The sequence below is a fragment of the Ostrea edulis genome, chromosome 7 (genome assembly GCF_947568905.1).
Source record: "Ostrea edulis chromosome 7, xbOstEdul1.1, whole genome shotgun sequence".
NCBI lineage: Eukaryota > Metazoa > Mollusca > Bivalvia > Ostreida > Ostreidae > Ostrea > Ostrea edulis.
In genome coordinates, this window is record NC_079170.1 from 78,723,740 (window position 1) to 78,741,622 (window position 17,883).

Consider the following 17,883-nt stretch of genomic DNA (forward strand, 5'->3'; position numbering starts at 1 on the left):
GGGAGGAGGTGCGAATGTACCACTGTTAGCGATGTTGGGTGGGAGACAGTGTTGGGTGGGAGGGGGGTGCGAATGTACCACTGTTAGCGATGTTGTGTGGGAGATAGTGTTGGGTGGGGAGGGGGTGCGAATGTACCAGTACCCGTGTTACTAATCAATGGTAGGAGATTATTATAAGAATTTGACGGATACGTATATTTGTTTTCGTTTATAAAAAGTTGCCCTTGCTGACTTCAATCATTGTTACTGTTTAGTTTCTATTTTAACATGTATTGTTTAATTCACATGTACAGGTACTATAAAACCAAACTTTGCTTAATTTGTATCTACGTACAGGGTTTACAGTTTGCATAATTCACAATGATAAGGGTCGTGGAAGAAATGTATTGGATACCTAACCTACCATTATGATAAAGAGTGATATGTCAGAGGAGGTGGAAGCCTATTACTATATATAATGGGTTGTATGATTTAATATATAAAAACCGATTTTGGGCTTTATATTTCTGTAATTTTTTGAAATGATGTGAATTTTATTATTTGTTGCACATTATTACAGGAGAGGTCATTTTAATGATCAGAGGTATAATTTAAACGAATGGTCACAGGGACTTACTCGTTTTGTAGGGAATGTGTGAGTCCTTTGAAAGTATATTTTAAAATATGGTAGTATTGCAACATACAATTGATAAGATATGTGCCATACATTGGTGTCATTGGTAAGACGATGCTAGTTGTTTTAAGTTCTAAAGTTAGTCCGATCAAACGTAAAATTGATTGAATGCTGTTTGTGCTGAGTCAATGACAAATCAGAGTTCAATATCAAAAACGATCTTCCTTCTAAAATACGAATTATGTCATTTAACGGGACTAGATCATTTCAAAGACAAGGATTTAACGGTGTTTGACATTGGGTTGAATTACAGATAATTAACCTTAAATAGTCCTATATTTGCTCATTGGACGAGTGCTAGGTAATTGGAGTTCAGAATTTGTGTCTGCATGTAGCTACATGCCGGCATCTACAGGCACAACTTGATAAAAAAAAAAAATAATTGGATGCCTGGGATGGTCTACACTGTATACATTTAGGTTTTGGCTTCGTTTTGTTGTAATAAAAATACAAATGTGAAATTCCTAAATAATAATAATGCTAGCTAAGGGACTTGTGAATTTTCTATTATGTTCAATAGTTGATTCAGAAATATATGGTCCTCTTTCTATACAACTCCATAATACAAATATTCCCACTGGACTAGATTTCGTTGAGAAAAATATACATCCCACGTGGTAAATTGTATTCATTTAACTTATAAAAACAAATTTCGTTTGTATTTTCATTACATTTAAAAAAACAAAAACAAAAAAAACATTTACGAGGGTATAGCCAGTTTTGTTCAGTTAAAGCTTTTATGAGATTCTGATTATACTTTCGTGAGATTCTGATTATACTTTCATGAGATTCTGATTATAGAGATATCAAGATTGGTGGGATGGTTTTTTTTATACGTCCCGTCGAGAATTTTCACTCATTGAGACGTTACCAGTTGTAGGTGAAGTACCACAAATTTAGACCTATGTTTAGCGCTTACGACCGTAGCAGTGAGGCTTCCTTAAAGTGCAAACGCCTGCCACGACACAGGACCTCCATGTTTTAATGTCGTATTCTAAAAAACCATGTTGCTCACTTCTAATTGCGAGAGGTTGGTGAAAGAGCAATCACTATGTTTACTTCTTTGACACGAGCGGGGCTCAAACTCACGATAAAGATCTCCCTGCTCAAAGGGCGTAAGCGCCGAACATAGGCCTAAATTTTGCAGCCCTTCACTAGCAATGGTGACATCTCCATGAGTGAAACATTCTCCAGTGAGACGTTAAACAATATACAACCAAAGTTAGGTTTGGGGAGAGGGTACATAAGAATCACCATGTCTGTCACCAAATATTTATCTGGGTCCTATAATTCTAAAAACAAAAACAAAAAACCCGCAGCATTAAACGCAAGTATCTTGTATAACCACACGGCTCTGACCCATAAAATCACTATACTAAGAATAAGGGTTAATAATTTTTGTCTGGATATTACAATGTGACATTGCAATAGGGAAATATTGATATCGGTCTGTATAGCACGAAAGTTACCTATAGTGCACGTGGTGTGTCAAGCCTCTGGATCAAATGAAAGTTCATTGGTAAAACAAAGAGTTCGATTCTATTTTCTGTTAGGAGGAGACATCAGTTTCTTGCAATCGGAACTCCTCGAATGTCTCGCGCACTCGAAATAGATCTCGGATGTAATACGATGGCATCCATGAATGAATTTGATGCATTGTCAATTGACATTCGAGGAGTTCCGATTGCAGTTTCTTGTCCTAGGTAGAGCTAAACTGGATATGGTTGAACGATGTGTCGCGGATTTAACAATGCCATCAAGGTCAAAAGTAACTTAGCATCTACATGTATGTAGAAACACTAGGACAGGCGAAGACAACCAACAGTTGTCAATCTCATAACTCCTATAAGCAATATGAAATAGAGAGATGTACAAACTCGGACCCCTGAATATACTAGAGAAGGGAATGACTACAACCATTTACAGGGAAACGCATTTGATTAAATTATGTGAGTAAATCAGTTGGCGAGGGAAATAAATCTCGAGATTATGTCGACCTGGGTAAGAAACCGGAGAACACCAGGTACTGATCACCAATAGGGACTTCCATCAGCGTTCTTCCTCTTTTTAAGACTGCGCATAGCTCTTTACGGACCGTCTGCTAGCGAAACACCATTTTAAAAACTTATTGATGTCAACTTTGCCCTACAAATGGTGTACAAACGTCAATTCTAACCGGTCGTTCCGACACATCCAGAAACTTGCGAAATTGGGTTACATTATAAATTTGCTCACAATCAGACGGTGCGTCATAGCTCTGATCCAAGGTCAATTTGGGCAAGGACGGTTTATGAAGAGAAATTGTTAAATAGGCCCCGATTTGCAGATGAGAACACGTCTAGTTTATGGTATTAACGCATATATGAATGACAATAGTCTGTTGTGTATTAAATCATTAGCCTATCGGAAATTCTGTCGATTATAATGGTGAATTCAGATTTTTGCGACTGCGATGTTGGTGCCTTCGGATTTCATTTCCGGCCACTCTTTCATGTAAAACAAAATGACCCACTGTGTTTATTAGATTTATAATATCCCTAAGTATACTGCATCCCTAAATATAATCACGGGTTGTATGCTTTAACAGAAATACTGATATGATTCGGTTTATCAACTATTTCTTGAGTATACGGTGAACTTGGAAACCCTAAATCGATGCTTGTATGTGGGAGTTTCTCTGTTTCTTCATTGTGCGTACCGTGAAATACTATCCACTGGTAAATTTGTAATGCATGCCGTCACGAGCTGGGATTGGATTTTTGGAGTCTGAAACACGACGCTCTACTTCGTTTTTAGATTGAGAAACAAAAAACCAGATCTTGCACAATCCATGAACTGATACAGGTTAATTATTTAAACATCAAACATCATTATAACCCCCGGGATTGCAGTTATTTACATTGCCAGCTCTGTGTATAGTACACTTCATCCAATTTTTTTCCGATGGCCTACTTGTAAAATAAATGAAGCATGTCGAGAGGGACAGCACTGCGTCGCTTCAAGTTACAAAATTAAGAATGATTTGTGAATTGTAAAAAAAAAAATGGGAATCTGTTTTCAGTTAATTCAAGGGAGTAGGAGGGGGAAAGGGGGGGGGGACGTGTTCTCACTTTTTAAACTGAGGATGGGGTATAAGCATCTTTGTGCCCTCTCTCCCACTTTTTGATTATCATTGAAATTATCATTAAAACTGAAAATATGTAAATTCAACTAATCCCCGTTTTTCAACAGCATAGTTTATTTTTATTATTTTTTGGAAAGTTTTTTGTCCCTTCATTTGTTTCTTTCAGTAAGACTATACGGATAGGTTTTATTTTTAAATTTCAAATGACTTATCAATACACACACACACACACACACACACACACACACACACACACACACATATATATAGGTTAAAAATGAAACACGAAGACGTTTAGTAAAGCTTTAGCGCTTTCATTTCAAATCTTCAGAAACCTTTACTAAACGTCTTCGTGTTTCATTTTTATTTTTTACCTATACTTTTACCGATCATTGCGAAAAGTAACTATTATCTATATATATATATATATATATACATGCACACAATGTACATACCCGGGTATACAAACGGGAAATTGTTCTATACCCTGCCTATCCCTGCAGCTAAAGTTCTATTGCTGATACTTTGAGTTTCCACAGGACCACATCTGCCAGATTATTAAGCAGTTTCAGTTTGAATAATTTGGTACGAAATCCATTTTATCAATTGATTTAAGATCACCCCCCCCCCTCTTACATTTCTTTCAAGAAGACTACCCCCTCCCCTCTTTGGAGAAGAAAAATGATATCGTTTCCTTTCACCTGTATTTGCATATTATCAAAATAGTGAAATAAATAATAAGTCTGCCTGATAATCAAAGTTTCATGTGGTCTGCCTGATAATCAAAGTTTCATGTGGTCTGCCTGATAATCAAAGTTTCATGTGGTCTGCCTGATAATCAAAGTTTCATGTGGTCTGCCTGATAATCAAAGTTTCATGTGGTCTGCCTGATAATCAAAGTTTCATGTGAAATAATTAATGTGATGGATGTTGTTTATTAGTCTTTACTTTTTATGTTGCTCGTTACATGTACTAATCAAACTAGTTAAACTGGCATAATCTACCTCGGTTATTGCAGAGATCAAAAGAATGTCGCGCGGTCATTATTCTGCAGTATACATTTATACGAAATAACTGATTATGAGAAAATTGATACAAATTTCGCTTGCATTTCGTGTTGTGTTAATGAAACAATAAAGCCGACAACTGATAATCTGATTATTCAAATCAAATTCAAAATCATTAAGAAGTGGTCAATATATGTTGCAAAACAAATTCATAAATGACTGAAGAACATTTGTCATTCAGTGTTAACCAATCGTCCGCATTCTGAGATCGGTAAACATGTCGATGTACACGTATTTGTAGTTTTCTTGGACTGTATACAAAGCAGTTGATGTAATCCGTCAACATCAAACTGAATACTTGAAATATATTTAGAAGTAGGCCTAGTCCCACAGGGGTTAAGCCCGTTTTGGGCCCGAACTCTGTGATATCACAGAGTTCGGGCCCAAAACGGGCTTAGCCCCTGTGCCTAGTCCGTTTCGGAAAATGTCGTGACGTCAGCTGTTAAGGTAAAGGATCAGTGGTGCGTTTTACAAAAGAACTTACGACCAACTTTACATAATGGAATTTTCCAGTTTATTGTAAGGTCATTCGTTCCAAATGCAAACTATTTTTTTTAATTGTTGAAAATTAAGCCGAATTTTTTTTTTTTACTTCATTTAAAGTAATAACTGTGTAATACAATTTAAGACTTGCGACTTTATCGTAAGTTCTTTTGTAAAACGGGTCCAGCTTCATGTTTCTGAACTGTAGTAGAATAGAAATAAAGTTCTTGTTTTCGTGGATGGTGTGTTGCAGTTAATAATACGCGTATGAATGCTGATAGATGTTACCTCTATTTCCACTACAGGGAATCCCGACAGAAATGAAAGGAGGATGTAGATTTAAGAAATAAATGTCAATTTTGAAAATACGCGAGGATGCTTCACGCCGACATATTTTTCCTGAAGATTAATGCGCTTCTTAAAATATGTCAGCGTGAACACCACAGTTCAAACCCTCGTGTATTTTCAAAACTGAAATTTAATCCTTTAATCACCCCCCCCCCCCTTTTATCTTCAGCATTATGAAAAAAAATCTAATTTCAATTGCTTCAAGTGAGCGTTTACCACTTCCTTATAAAGTTTTCCGTGGGGATCTGGGTTAGAATATATTTGTAGGTCCTCATTACCTCTTTCTCATCGTAAGAGGCGACTAAATGGAGCGGTCTTCGGATGAGACCACAGAAACCAAGGCCCAAGGTGGGGCACTATACATGTAACGACCACTCCCTGCTCAAAGGCCGTAAACGCCAAATATAGACCTAAATTTTGCAGCCCTTCGCCAGCAACGTCTCCATATGAGTGATCATTAAAAATTCTCGAGAGCGACGTTAAACAATATAATAAAAAGCATTGTGTCGTAAGCTCTAGTAGCCAGTTTCGATGGTTTAATTATTCAGTCGTACAATAAATCAAATATTGACCATTTTCTCGGTCAATTCGATGCTTTAGTTACCTAGAAAGTACAACAATGAATAAGATAATGCAAGGTGAAGATAACGAACAGTGATCAATCTCATAACTCCTACAAGCAATACAAAATAGATAGTTGAGCAAACACGGACCCCTGGACACCCAGAGGTGGAATCAGGTGCCTAGGAGGAGTAAGCATCCCCTGTTGACCGGTCACACCCGCCGTGAGCCCCATATCCTGATCAGGTAAACGGAGTTATCCGCAGTCAAAATCAGTGTGCCAAGAACGGCTTAACAATCGGTATGAAACACGTCAGACAGCATTTGACCCAATGCGAGGTCGTATTGACGAACTAGATCGTTTTAACGACCATAGAATTTGCGAAATGCGGACTTCAATCGAGACTGTTGAAATCCCTGTACCATCAACTTGTTTGTCAGTAGCTTACCTCGATTTAAAAACCGACTATACCCAGAACAAGCTCTTGCATATCGAATTAGTTGAGATATATAAACACCATATGCAGGTGATAATGGAATATTGCTACATAAATGTGGGAAGTTGACGATGGAGAAGCTGAAATCATCCCGTTTATCATGAATAAGATAATATTACTTCTCATGTAGGTAAAGCATCGTATTGACCGCAAAAATGTGAATGAATGTATAGTACTTGTGCCAAACCCCCCGTATATAATGCACAATAAAATACATGTAAAAGTTAAACCACCACTCGGCGTACATGTAGTAGATGGCCTGTATTCGCTGTTTCGGGTTGCGTGCCGGTCAGACTGACTGGTTTCAACCTCCTCAACGTGTCCGTGGCATACAAATGTAATACATGAAAAACACTGTCGTCATTCAAGTCACTTCTAACGTTTTTAGTAATTGAAAATCATATAATAGATAATATTAGATTAAATGATTATATTTATTACAATAAATGATAGTTTTATATTAGATAATTATTAATAAATAATGATAATGATATTTCATCATGTTTTAAACATATGTTGTCTGTATGTATGTAATTTCTCAAAAGCACCGGTCTTTCAGCTTGATATAAAAATTAGGAATAGATGAGTAGGTTTCTTTGTCGAAGGGGGGGGGGGTTATAAAAACAATTGGGGCAGGGATCTGGGGATGGCATATACTTTCATTATTTTCATTTCTCAATTCATTGATTGGCCGATCGGAGAAATCAAAATGTTATATTCACCCCGAAGGCACGTGCAGGTGTATATAACATTTTATTTCTCCTATCGCCCTCTTCCAGAAACTTTATATTGGCAAACACTGCATATAATACAATACGCGTATTTGTGCTTGCAATAGAGTAGACAGCAATTACTACTTAATACAGTAAGTTATTGGTATATGCAGGTCGATATTTGGCCAAATAGAGCGCATGATATTGGAGAGGACACGAATCCTTGACACCAGGCGTTGAATTAGCGGACAACGCGGCCGTATCCTCTCTGTGGTTGGAGTCTATTAATTGAAATTTAACCACATTCTCCTGGTAACATGAAGGTCATTGTTTAAGTCTAACCCTGTATGTAAAAGTTATTACAAAGTTCTCCCGTGGTGTAGGGTAAAGGTTTTGAAACTCATCTGAGTACTACCGGGTAATATAGATTTGATTTTAAAAATGTGCGTTACGTATACAACTTTTTGGAAAGTGAATTTTTTTTATAAACACCAGAAACCACAACGAGACTGACAGTAGCAGAATGTAACGGCTAGCCGATACAGCGCCAATGGCTGCTCGCAAGTTTGCTGTTACATGTTTAACAGTGTTAAGTTCGTTCTGGTTAAATATATACTACAAACCCCAAATGAAAGTAAATTAGATTGTTATTCATCATTCACATCACAAACAATGATATTCCTTTTATCGTATTGAATGATTCAATGAAGACTAGCTTCTAAGGTCGTCAGGCGTTGTTGGGTGGGTTTTTCCCCAGCGTTTTGAATTTACGGTTTTTCACTTAACGTTCACAAACAATGGATTTAACTATAAACGTATTAGCGATTCAATGACTGTAAGTACCTATGGTTGAATGGCATGGTGCTTCCAGAGTTTTGAATTTACGTTAAGCGTGTGTTCAGTTGGATTCGATGTCATACGTTTTCCTCGCAAAGTTCCTCCATCCTTCAAAAATGTCATGCTTGGTGGAATATCCCCGACAGGCAATAACATGTGAGTACGTTGAACAATTGTTCATGTTCACGAGACTTGAGTCTTGTAGCGTGATGTTCAGCTTGAAGGCGACTATTCCAAGGTACACGTCATCAACTGATAGGTGTTTTACATAGGGAAACGCTCTGACTAATCTCTGGGCGATGTTCATACTGGCAAGATAGGCCCCGCCCGGGAAATAAGGCGGGAAAGTGGAATGGGGATACTCCTCCTCGGATATGTAATGCTTACTGTTCTTCTTCCTTTGTGGAATGGCGTCTTCAATGCTGTAGCCAATGTACACTGAATCTAGGTTTTTGTGATGCGATAGGTACTTAAACAAATTATCTAAGTTAAAGAGGAAGTCATCATCCTGGTACAATATATGTGTCGCCCTCGGGCAATGGGAGACAGCCCAGTTGTATCCCATGATAGTTTTATATGTAAGATTCTTGTATGAATCTTCAAAGTCTTCTTGGACGATATCTCCAAATATGGCACTTTCTTTCGAAATTTCCCTGTTACTTTCATTGAATGAATATCCTAAAAGGAAAGCAATTCGAACATGTTTCCTCCATTTTTTGAATTTTTTATCTGCTTTGGCGAAACGTATCGATTGCCGTAAATGAAAATTTTTTCGGGCACTTTTAACTAACACAAGAATAAAAATCCCATTTCTTTTATGACGAATCTTGCATAAATGAATCGGATTGGTTATATAATTAAAATTATGTGGATTAATAGGTTCGAGAGGAATTTCTCGATGAGTCTTAATTCCCTCCAGCAAATGAACGAAGTCAATGTTGTAAGGATATGTGTACTTTAAGCTTACTGGCTTATTGATGACAAAGTCTGACGGAGGCACGTCTGCATATAACGGATACTGTGTATCTCGAATGTATGAAATTTGGCGTCGGCCACTGACGGCTCGGCTGTAGCTGTCCATACGAATGCCCAGAAAAGTGAAGGCCACTAAAGTGAGAAGGAATTTCATACAGCGTACTGAATATCGCATGTATCGAAATGGAAGGCGGATCAAGCTGTAAAAGAAAACCGGAATTTCAGTAAAATGTATGTTATATTGTACTCTGAATTCTAGGTATGTGTATTGTCAGTCTACTAGGTATGTGTATTGTCAGTCTACTAGGTATGTGTATTGTTAATCTACTAGGTATGTGTATTGTTAATCTACTAGGTATGTGTATTGTCAGTCTACTAGGTATGTGTATTGTTAATCTACTAGGTATGTGTATTGTCAGTCTACTAGGTATGTGTATTGTCAGTCTACTAGGTATGTGTATTGTCAGTCTACTAGGTATGTGTATTGTCAGTCTACTAGGTATGTGTATTGTTAATCTACTAGGTATGTGTATTGTCAGTCTACTAGGTATGTGTTTTGTCAGTCTACTAGGTATGTGTATTGTTAATCTACTAGGTATGTGTATTGTCAGTCTACTAGGTATGTGTATTGTCAGTCTACTAGGTATGTGTATTGTTAATCTACTGTTCTGTGAGCCATGTTCGTGAGACCTGTTAATTTTTGGGTTTTTTTTTCACAAAATCTGGATTTTACAAGGTGTTTAAGGTATTCAATGTATAATGACCATATTTCATATCTAATAAATGGATGGTGGAATATTTGTAATCATGGTATCATTTTGAAGGGTTCATCAAATAAAAATAATCTACCATAGGAATTTTCAAAATTTTGTTTACTGCCTGATTTAGTTCACCTAGAATTTAACATTGAAGTATATGGGAAAAACATATTTTATTACGATATTTTAAAAACAAATTATATTTTTATAATTATCTCTCGATAGAAAGTTACATACACTTTCTTTTTATGAAAATATGAAATAAAATCAATCATTAACCACACACATTTTTAGAAAATTAGATTTTTCTTATTTTTACAAAGGGCAGACAACTCTTCCAAAAAGTCTTAAGTGCAAAAAGGACGGATTCTAATCATTTACCAGTCATGTGAATTTCATCTGCTTCACTTTCATCATTATTTAACAATAAACATTTATGTTGATCTAAATCCTTCAAAATTGTTCATTATCCTTTCATTATACATGGAATACCTTAAGAAAAGAAGATAAATGTATATTTGGGTTACTATGAAATGGTGCCATACAAGGTAGAGATAGGCCTGTGGGGACTCAGATTTTCATTATTCGCATGTTTTCCACAATAGCATTTATTGTTTCAAATTAAATTTACACACACACATTTTCCATCACGTGTCTATCAAGAAAATTCTTAAATAAAAAAAAATACGAATTGAAAAGTGGAATTTAGAATATCATTCATGGCACTATACGAGTATATCTAATCGAAACAGTTTAGAATATTCTTTCACAATGCAACCGTACCTGTAAATCTTTCTCCATGCTAGGTGGATATTAAACGGACCACTCTCCATAAATGACAAGCTTTACCGTGGACATTCTAACTACGAGCCGGAAGTGAGTTCTTTCATTACTCCCGACATCCGTGTTAAGTCTTCTCTTCAACAAGGATGGGGAGTGTCAACAGGATCACTATGACGTCACGAGGGAGGATGTGCTTACATGAGGACACTGAGATCTATTTAACCACTGCTTGTTCATTGATCCATGTATATATACCATATCAGTGGCGGATTTAAGGGGAGGGGTGGGGCGCAATCTTAAAATTTTCAAATTTAAGGTAAATCGTGGTATCTTGTTTAGAAAAATATACTAAACAATAAAAGAAGCTATGATTTCTTCCACCCCGGAAAAATAAATGACAAAATCTTTTGATTTCTTGTATTACTTTATTGGAAGAACTTTCTTTTTTCCAAAACCCCTTAGAATTTGCATCATTTCATTACTTTCACCTTATTAAAAATGATAGAATATAGTACAAATGACTAGATAGGAGAAATATTTCAGGCTCTATAAAATCTGAAAAATCCAGGAGCTGCTGGGGCCTCGCCCCTGGGCCCCCACCAAGGCTTCGCTCTGGACCCACTGGGGACCTAGGCCCCCAGACCCCCTGCCTCATAAAGTGGCGCCCCTGAAACCGCAATTCCTGGATCCGACCCTGGATATATAATTTTCATTTTTAAGGACTTTGCCCTTTTTGTTTTCTTGGTGCAATGCGGATGAGATTTCAAGGGACTTCTCCCGAATGAGACGCTGGGATTTTTTTAGGGACACCTCTGCTCTGGGATCGAAATTCACACAAACAAATTGGGGAACCTGTATTTTGACAACATGGTTCGTACATGTATCAATTTTATCCTTCGTCGCTTAAATCTAGAGTATCTCCGCAAGATATACTGCTGTCACTGTATGCCGAGGTTCCTGTCACAGAAATTTCACTTCCGCCTCTACCCGGGATTGAACTCACAACCATTGGAACCAAATCTCCCAGCAGCGTGCGTACGATCGATCAATAATAATGATAATACTTTATTTCAAGACCTGATTAGTACACACACTATTCTTCCCCAGGGCCTTCCACTTGATACATACACTTATATACAAGAATCATCTCTTAAGCAGAGTTTCCAAAATATTGTATTGTTTATTCATCAATCAAGGCCGGCCCTCGGGAGCATGTACAGGTTAACAAGCAATTAATTATAACAATAAATATAAATAACAATCATTCAGAAGTACTAATACTGACAGAGTTCACACTTCTGCACTGCACACATCTACAATTATATATGAAATACTGATTGCAGATAAGATTTAAATTAACAACATAATATATACAATAAAGTAACCCAACCACTTCACACATCAGTTTCAGAAACAGTGGATAATGATAGTGTTGTATGAATACATATAAAATTGTAATCAAATCAGTATAATTATTGTTTAGTAAGTACAGTATGCAAGTATAAAACACATGTACATGTAGGATCCAGTTGTTCTGAATGTTTTATGCTAGTGCAGGGAGATTAGAATAGAATAATTATATAAATGAAAACAATTGTACGAAGTGTTAAGGAAGGTATGAATTGTTGACTTGATTGCAGGGGGCACCAAGGGACAGTGCCTGTTAACAATCTGGTAGTAAATTTATTGTACCAGACTGTTGGTATTGTACTCCCAGTAACCAAGACAGCTTACAAGTTTAAAACAAAGGAAATGTGTACAAAGCAAAGACATGTACTTGTAGTATCACATTCCACTGTTCAAAATCAACTTACAGGATACAGTATGCAAGTATAATACATAGGTACATGCAGGATCCAGTTGTTCTGAATGTTTTATGTCTAAAGGAGGAAGGTTAGAATATTTTTATAAAAGAGAATAATAGCATTATATGAGAGAATAAAAAATCCAAAACATGATATGTTGACCTGGTTACAGGGAACACTAAACGACAGTGCCTGTTAACAATCTGGTAGTAAATTGTTGTACCAGACTGTTGGTCTTGTACTCCCAGTAGCCAAGACAGCTTACAAGTGTAAAATATGAAGAAGAAAGAAAATGTGCATAATGAAATGTAACATTTGTAGTATTATATTCCACTGTTCAAAATCATCTTAATAGTTTGGATGAGGATATTTTCATCTTTATTGGTCATTAGCCAGATAAGCCTTTGGTCACTGTCCATCTTTACAAAATTCTTATATGATTTGTCTATCATTTGTAATAAAATAACCCTCTCTCCTGATAAATGACTACATGAGAATAAAAAAATGTTTTTCGTCATCCACTGAATTGTTGTTGCATCTTAGACAAAATCTCTCGTGTTGAGGGATTTTTTGGTAACGTCCTCTTTCAATGTTTAGTCTATGAGCTGATATACGGAAACGTGTTAGACTTCTCCTTTGCTCAAAATTTTTAATTGATCTCAAATAATTTTCAAAACCAAAGTTTTGTTTAAAAGTGGAAAAGCAATTTAGTTTTCTATCTGAATTTAATTCAAGGTCTGAATGCCATTCTTTGATGTAATATTTGAATAAACAATCTTTAAGAGTCTTTTTAAACTGGTATGCCCCTTTAAAGGGCAAATCTTTAACCCCATTAATATTGGTTATGAAACAGTTAAAAGAACCAAAGCATGATGAATTGTTTTGTTCAAAAAGTAATTTTGATTCTCGATATGCATCAAACAATAGTGGAAATAACTAACCGAAGATCGTGATTTGATTTTGAACGCAGACAATAAGAAGCAGAGGATTAAAATGCAAAATCCAAGATGATCGGGAACCAAACCGCAACATTTTTTTTAATGATAAACCATATTTGTGCACGCTGTTGCACGCTACACGGTCATTAAAATGGAAATGGGATATAGTTGTTTATCGTAAATTTAAGAGGATCATACAAGATACACACTGCATTTGAAATATATACTACTCAAACTTTGATAAGGATCATAGATATTTTTCTGTTTAAAAAATTAATAACTGCATAACTGGCAATATGGTGTCCAAGTGAAATGAAAAACGTCTTCAACAAACTTGCACGTGCATTTCATGCCATGGGAAGTGCGTTTCTCATCACAGTTTATACTTTTTCTACCATTGCACGATTTTCACTCAGGCACCGATGTCTGATTCTTTCTAAAATTTCAAACTCACTTGAGTGTTTACATTACGTTTATCAACATAATGCCCCCTTAACGTGTAAGGCGTCGCCTGACGACAGAACAACTGGGCAGATGTATTGGAATGCTTGACGCTGGCTATTCACAACGTGACGTTGCAAATGCACTGAACGTCAGCCAGAGTGTTGTAAACAGAGCCTGGAACCGACAGCAAACTTTTGGTACAGCAGCACACCGACATGGGAGTGGTCGTCAGAGGTCGACAACCCAACGCCAAGACCATTTTGTGGCTCTTCAGGCACGACGCCATCCCTTCTGGACAGCAACCAGCCTACGTAACGACATCCTGAACGCCTCGGGGTTGAATGTGTCCACTCAGACGATACGGAATCGGCTTCACAATGCAGGTCTCAACTCGAGAAGGGCATGTGTTCGAGTCCCTCTGTTCGACACCGGCGGGAGCGATTGGACTGGGCTGAAGATCATGTCACTTGGACACATAATGATTGGGTTCAAGTTCTGTTCACCGATGCGTCCAGGTATTGTTTGGACTTTACAGACAGGAGGCACCGAGTGTGGCGACGACAACGTGAACGTTTCCATGATGCCAACATCAGTGAACATGACCGTTATGGTGGTGGTTCCATCATGGTCTGGGGTGGAATCAGCAGGGATGGAAGAACAGATCTTCATGTCCTGGAGAGAGGAACAATGACGGGGGTGCGGTACCGGAATGAGATCCTCGATGCTTACGTCAGACCCTACGCTGGTGCTATTGGCCCCGAGTTCATCCTGATGGATGATGACGCCCGTCCTCATCGCGCCAGGGTGGTGGAGCAGTACCTTGAGCAGGAGACAATTGTCCGTATGGACTGGCCAGCGCGCTCGCCGGACTTGAACCCGATTGAGCATGTATGGAACATGCTGCAAGTTGCCCTTTCACGCCGTAAAGCACAACCCACGACTTTGGCAGAGCTCGGAAACGCCCTCGTGGAAGAGTGGAACAACCTTCCCATTGGAAACATCCGGGTGCTTATTGACAGTATGGCTCGACGTGGTCAAGCCGCGATTCGTGCAAGGGGAGGCCATATCCGGTATTGACACTTCGACTAAGTGTAATGATGGACTATCCCCAAAAACTGTGTAATTCTTTCTCTGGTTTGCTGTTAACTTTTTGTAATGAAATGCCGTTTGGTGTTGTTATCAGATTTCAAGCATTCCGTATTGATAAAAGTTCATGCCGTTCATGAATTTTCATTCATAACCTGAGTAAACACGTTTCTGAGTCAAATTTATGTCTTTTGTTATGTTAGTGGTAAATTACACACATATAACCTAGTGATCCTTATCAAATTGTGAGTAGTATATGTAAAACTTATACAGTACCAATTTTGATGCACCAGATGCGCATTTCGACAAATAATGTCTCTTCAGTGATGCTCAACCGAAATGTTTGAAATCCGAAATAACTGAAGTTTTAGAGCTATATTTTATATAAAAAGAATATTTCAAATGCAATGTGTATCTTGTATCCCATTCTCAATGACTCTGTAACGTGCGACAGCGTGGTGAGAATCCCATCGTCATCGATACCGACTTGCCTCTATAGATGGTCTAGCGCGTTGGTCTCACGTTGAAGGATTTAGTTCCGCAGGTCGTGAGTTCAACCCCGGGTTGGGTGGATGTGGAACGTATCCATGTAAAATAAATTGAATATTACGTGCTTTATATATATACTGAGTATAAACAATACACCTAGCATGCTAAATCGCAGTGAAGGATTCTATATACACATACTAAAGGCTTTGCGATATGTGAAAAACAACTACATTATGTACATGAAATCATTGCATTTGTTTAGCCTAAAGTCATAAACTACAACGCATATGGATGGAATTGTTTCTAAAGACTAAAACTGAATCCGGTCAAATAGGTGTTTTTTTTTTGGTTGGTTACCCTGAATTGACTTTTTCTTTTTAAACATGTAAGACTGTTTCAGACAGGCACAATTTCTCCCTTTGACGTCATGCAGCCTGAAAATACTAGTAGCAGAAAATAATCTGGCTGAAGTAAAGTAATTATCATATTAAATTATAATGTTTAGAATATACCATAATTGTTATTTATCATGACTAACATATTTTGTAAACTTGTCACATACATAAGTCATGTCTGTTTTCGTTCAATATTCTCGTCATGCTGACAAGATGAAAATTTATTTGAGAGTATACGTGTATAGAATGATAAACTGGTCAAGCCTTTATACCCCATTGTATCGAACAGTCCAATCAGGTGACTGATCAGAATCTGAACGCTATTTGAATCCTGATAGACTTTCAAATATACCATATTAGCTATTTAACTATCACCGCATGTTAAAATGTTAAAAATAAAGAAATTAATAAATAAAAACCCAGAAATATCCGAATGATATTCAGAATATGACGGATACATGGTATTTAGAATTCCAAGTGTAAATTTGCGGTTATATATATTGTTTGGAGTACTTATAATAAAACTACTTAAGGAGTTAAGTCTTTAAATGTAGAGGGGCTAGCTACTGCCGTGTTGTCAGCGTGTCGCATTTAAGAGATTGTAATTTAAATTGCTGAATCGTGAAGACTCTAAATAGATATTTTTACAGGTTTTTGATGTGATCTTTTATACTGTAGACAGTAAAGAGAGCGACCCCTTTAACGTTTTGTCTAAAGAACACAACCCAATTCAAAGTCGTATTAATTTTTTTAACAATGACATTGTCAATGGACAAATCTATGTATTTGATAATCAAGAACTTCTTTGGGAAAGGATTCTGTTACTGAAGAAATACAGAATATGTGTATTTCGTTGCTGAATATAAATGTGCATATCGTATGTACTGGCGATGTTCTATGCCAAAAAGCAGTATTAAAGTTTACAAAAATATGAATTATCATTTGGAAATAAAGAACTTAGAATGCGTAAACGATACACGTATTAAGCTACAAGATCTATCCTATATCCACATACATATGCACTAAAGGCTTTACGATATGTGGAAAACACATAATTGCATTTGTTTGGCCTAAAGTCATAAACTAGAACGAATATGGATAAACTAAATCCAAATCCGATCCATTAGTTTCTCGCCATGCTTTCAAGATGAGAATTGATTTGAGAATCTACATGTTCGTGTAGAAAATGATAAACTGGTCAAGCCTTTATATCCCATTGTTTCGAACTGTCCAATCACGTGACTGACCAGACACCAGACGAAAGGCTTTCATAGACTAGACACTAATTAGCTATCAGCGCATGTTGAAATGTCAAAAATACAAACAAGCAACAACAAAAAAACCAATAAAAAAAAAAACCGAATGATATTCAGAATATGACGGATACATGGTATTTCGAATTCCAAGTGTAAATTTTCGGTTATATATATTGTTTAGAGTACTTTTAATAGAGCTACTTAAAGATTTAAATCTTTGAATGAGTAGATGCCTATTATTGTGACGTCAGCGTGTCGGAGATAGTAATTTAAATTGCTAAATCGTGAAGACTCTAGATATTTTTACAGGTTTGGATGTGAAATATCCTTTTATACCGTAGAATCCCTTTAACGTTAGGTCTAAATACTAATATCTAAGAACACAGCCAAAAGTCATGTAATTGTTTAATAATGTCATTGCCAATGGACAAATTTATGTTCAAATTTGGATTGGAATTTCTAAAATTCAATAAATTCAATGCTAAGTTCCATGCTATATTTAGAAGCTGTTTACAATTTTGGGTTATCTTTCAAACGATAAACGACCTAGAGTGGATCATGCATGCACGTGATAAGGACCTTCGTCTTTTGTTTTCTGTCACTAAAATCATCGCAAAATAACTGGAAAGTTTCCGTCTATGACGACCTTTT

At 36.8% G+C, this 17,883-nt stretch overlaps 1 protein-coding gene across 2 annotated transcripts in view; it reads right to left on the reverse strand.

The window, feature by feature from the left end:
• Nucleotides 1–8,095: 8,095 nt before the first annotated feature.
• The window catches only part of LOC125655608 (beta-1,3-galactosyltransferase 1-like), a 40,093-nt gene continuing 30,305 nt past the window's right edge, over nucleotides 8,096–17,883 (reverse strand). Inside the window, exons 1-2 of one of the 2 annotated variants that reach the window (XM_048885943.2) lie at nucleotides 10,820–14,045; nucleotides 8,096–9,478 (exon numbers count right to left, since the gene is read on the reverse strand). In XM_048885943.2, the coding sequence (XP_048741900.2) occupies nucleotides 8,365–9,478; nucleotides 10,820–10,869 (1,164 nt within the window). In that variant the 5' untranslated portion in view covers nucleotides 10,870–14,045 and the 3' untranslated portion in view covers nucleotides 8,096–8,364. Of the gene's footprint in view, nucleotides 10,172–10,819; nucleotides 14,046–17,883 lie in introns of those variants that run through there. The other variant, XM_056145423.1, reaches the window with a different exon arrangement.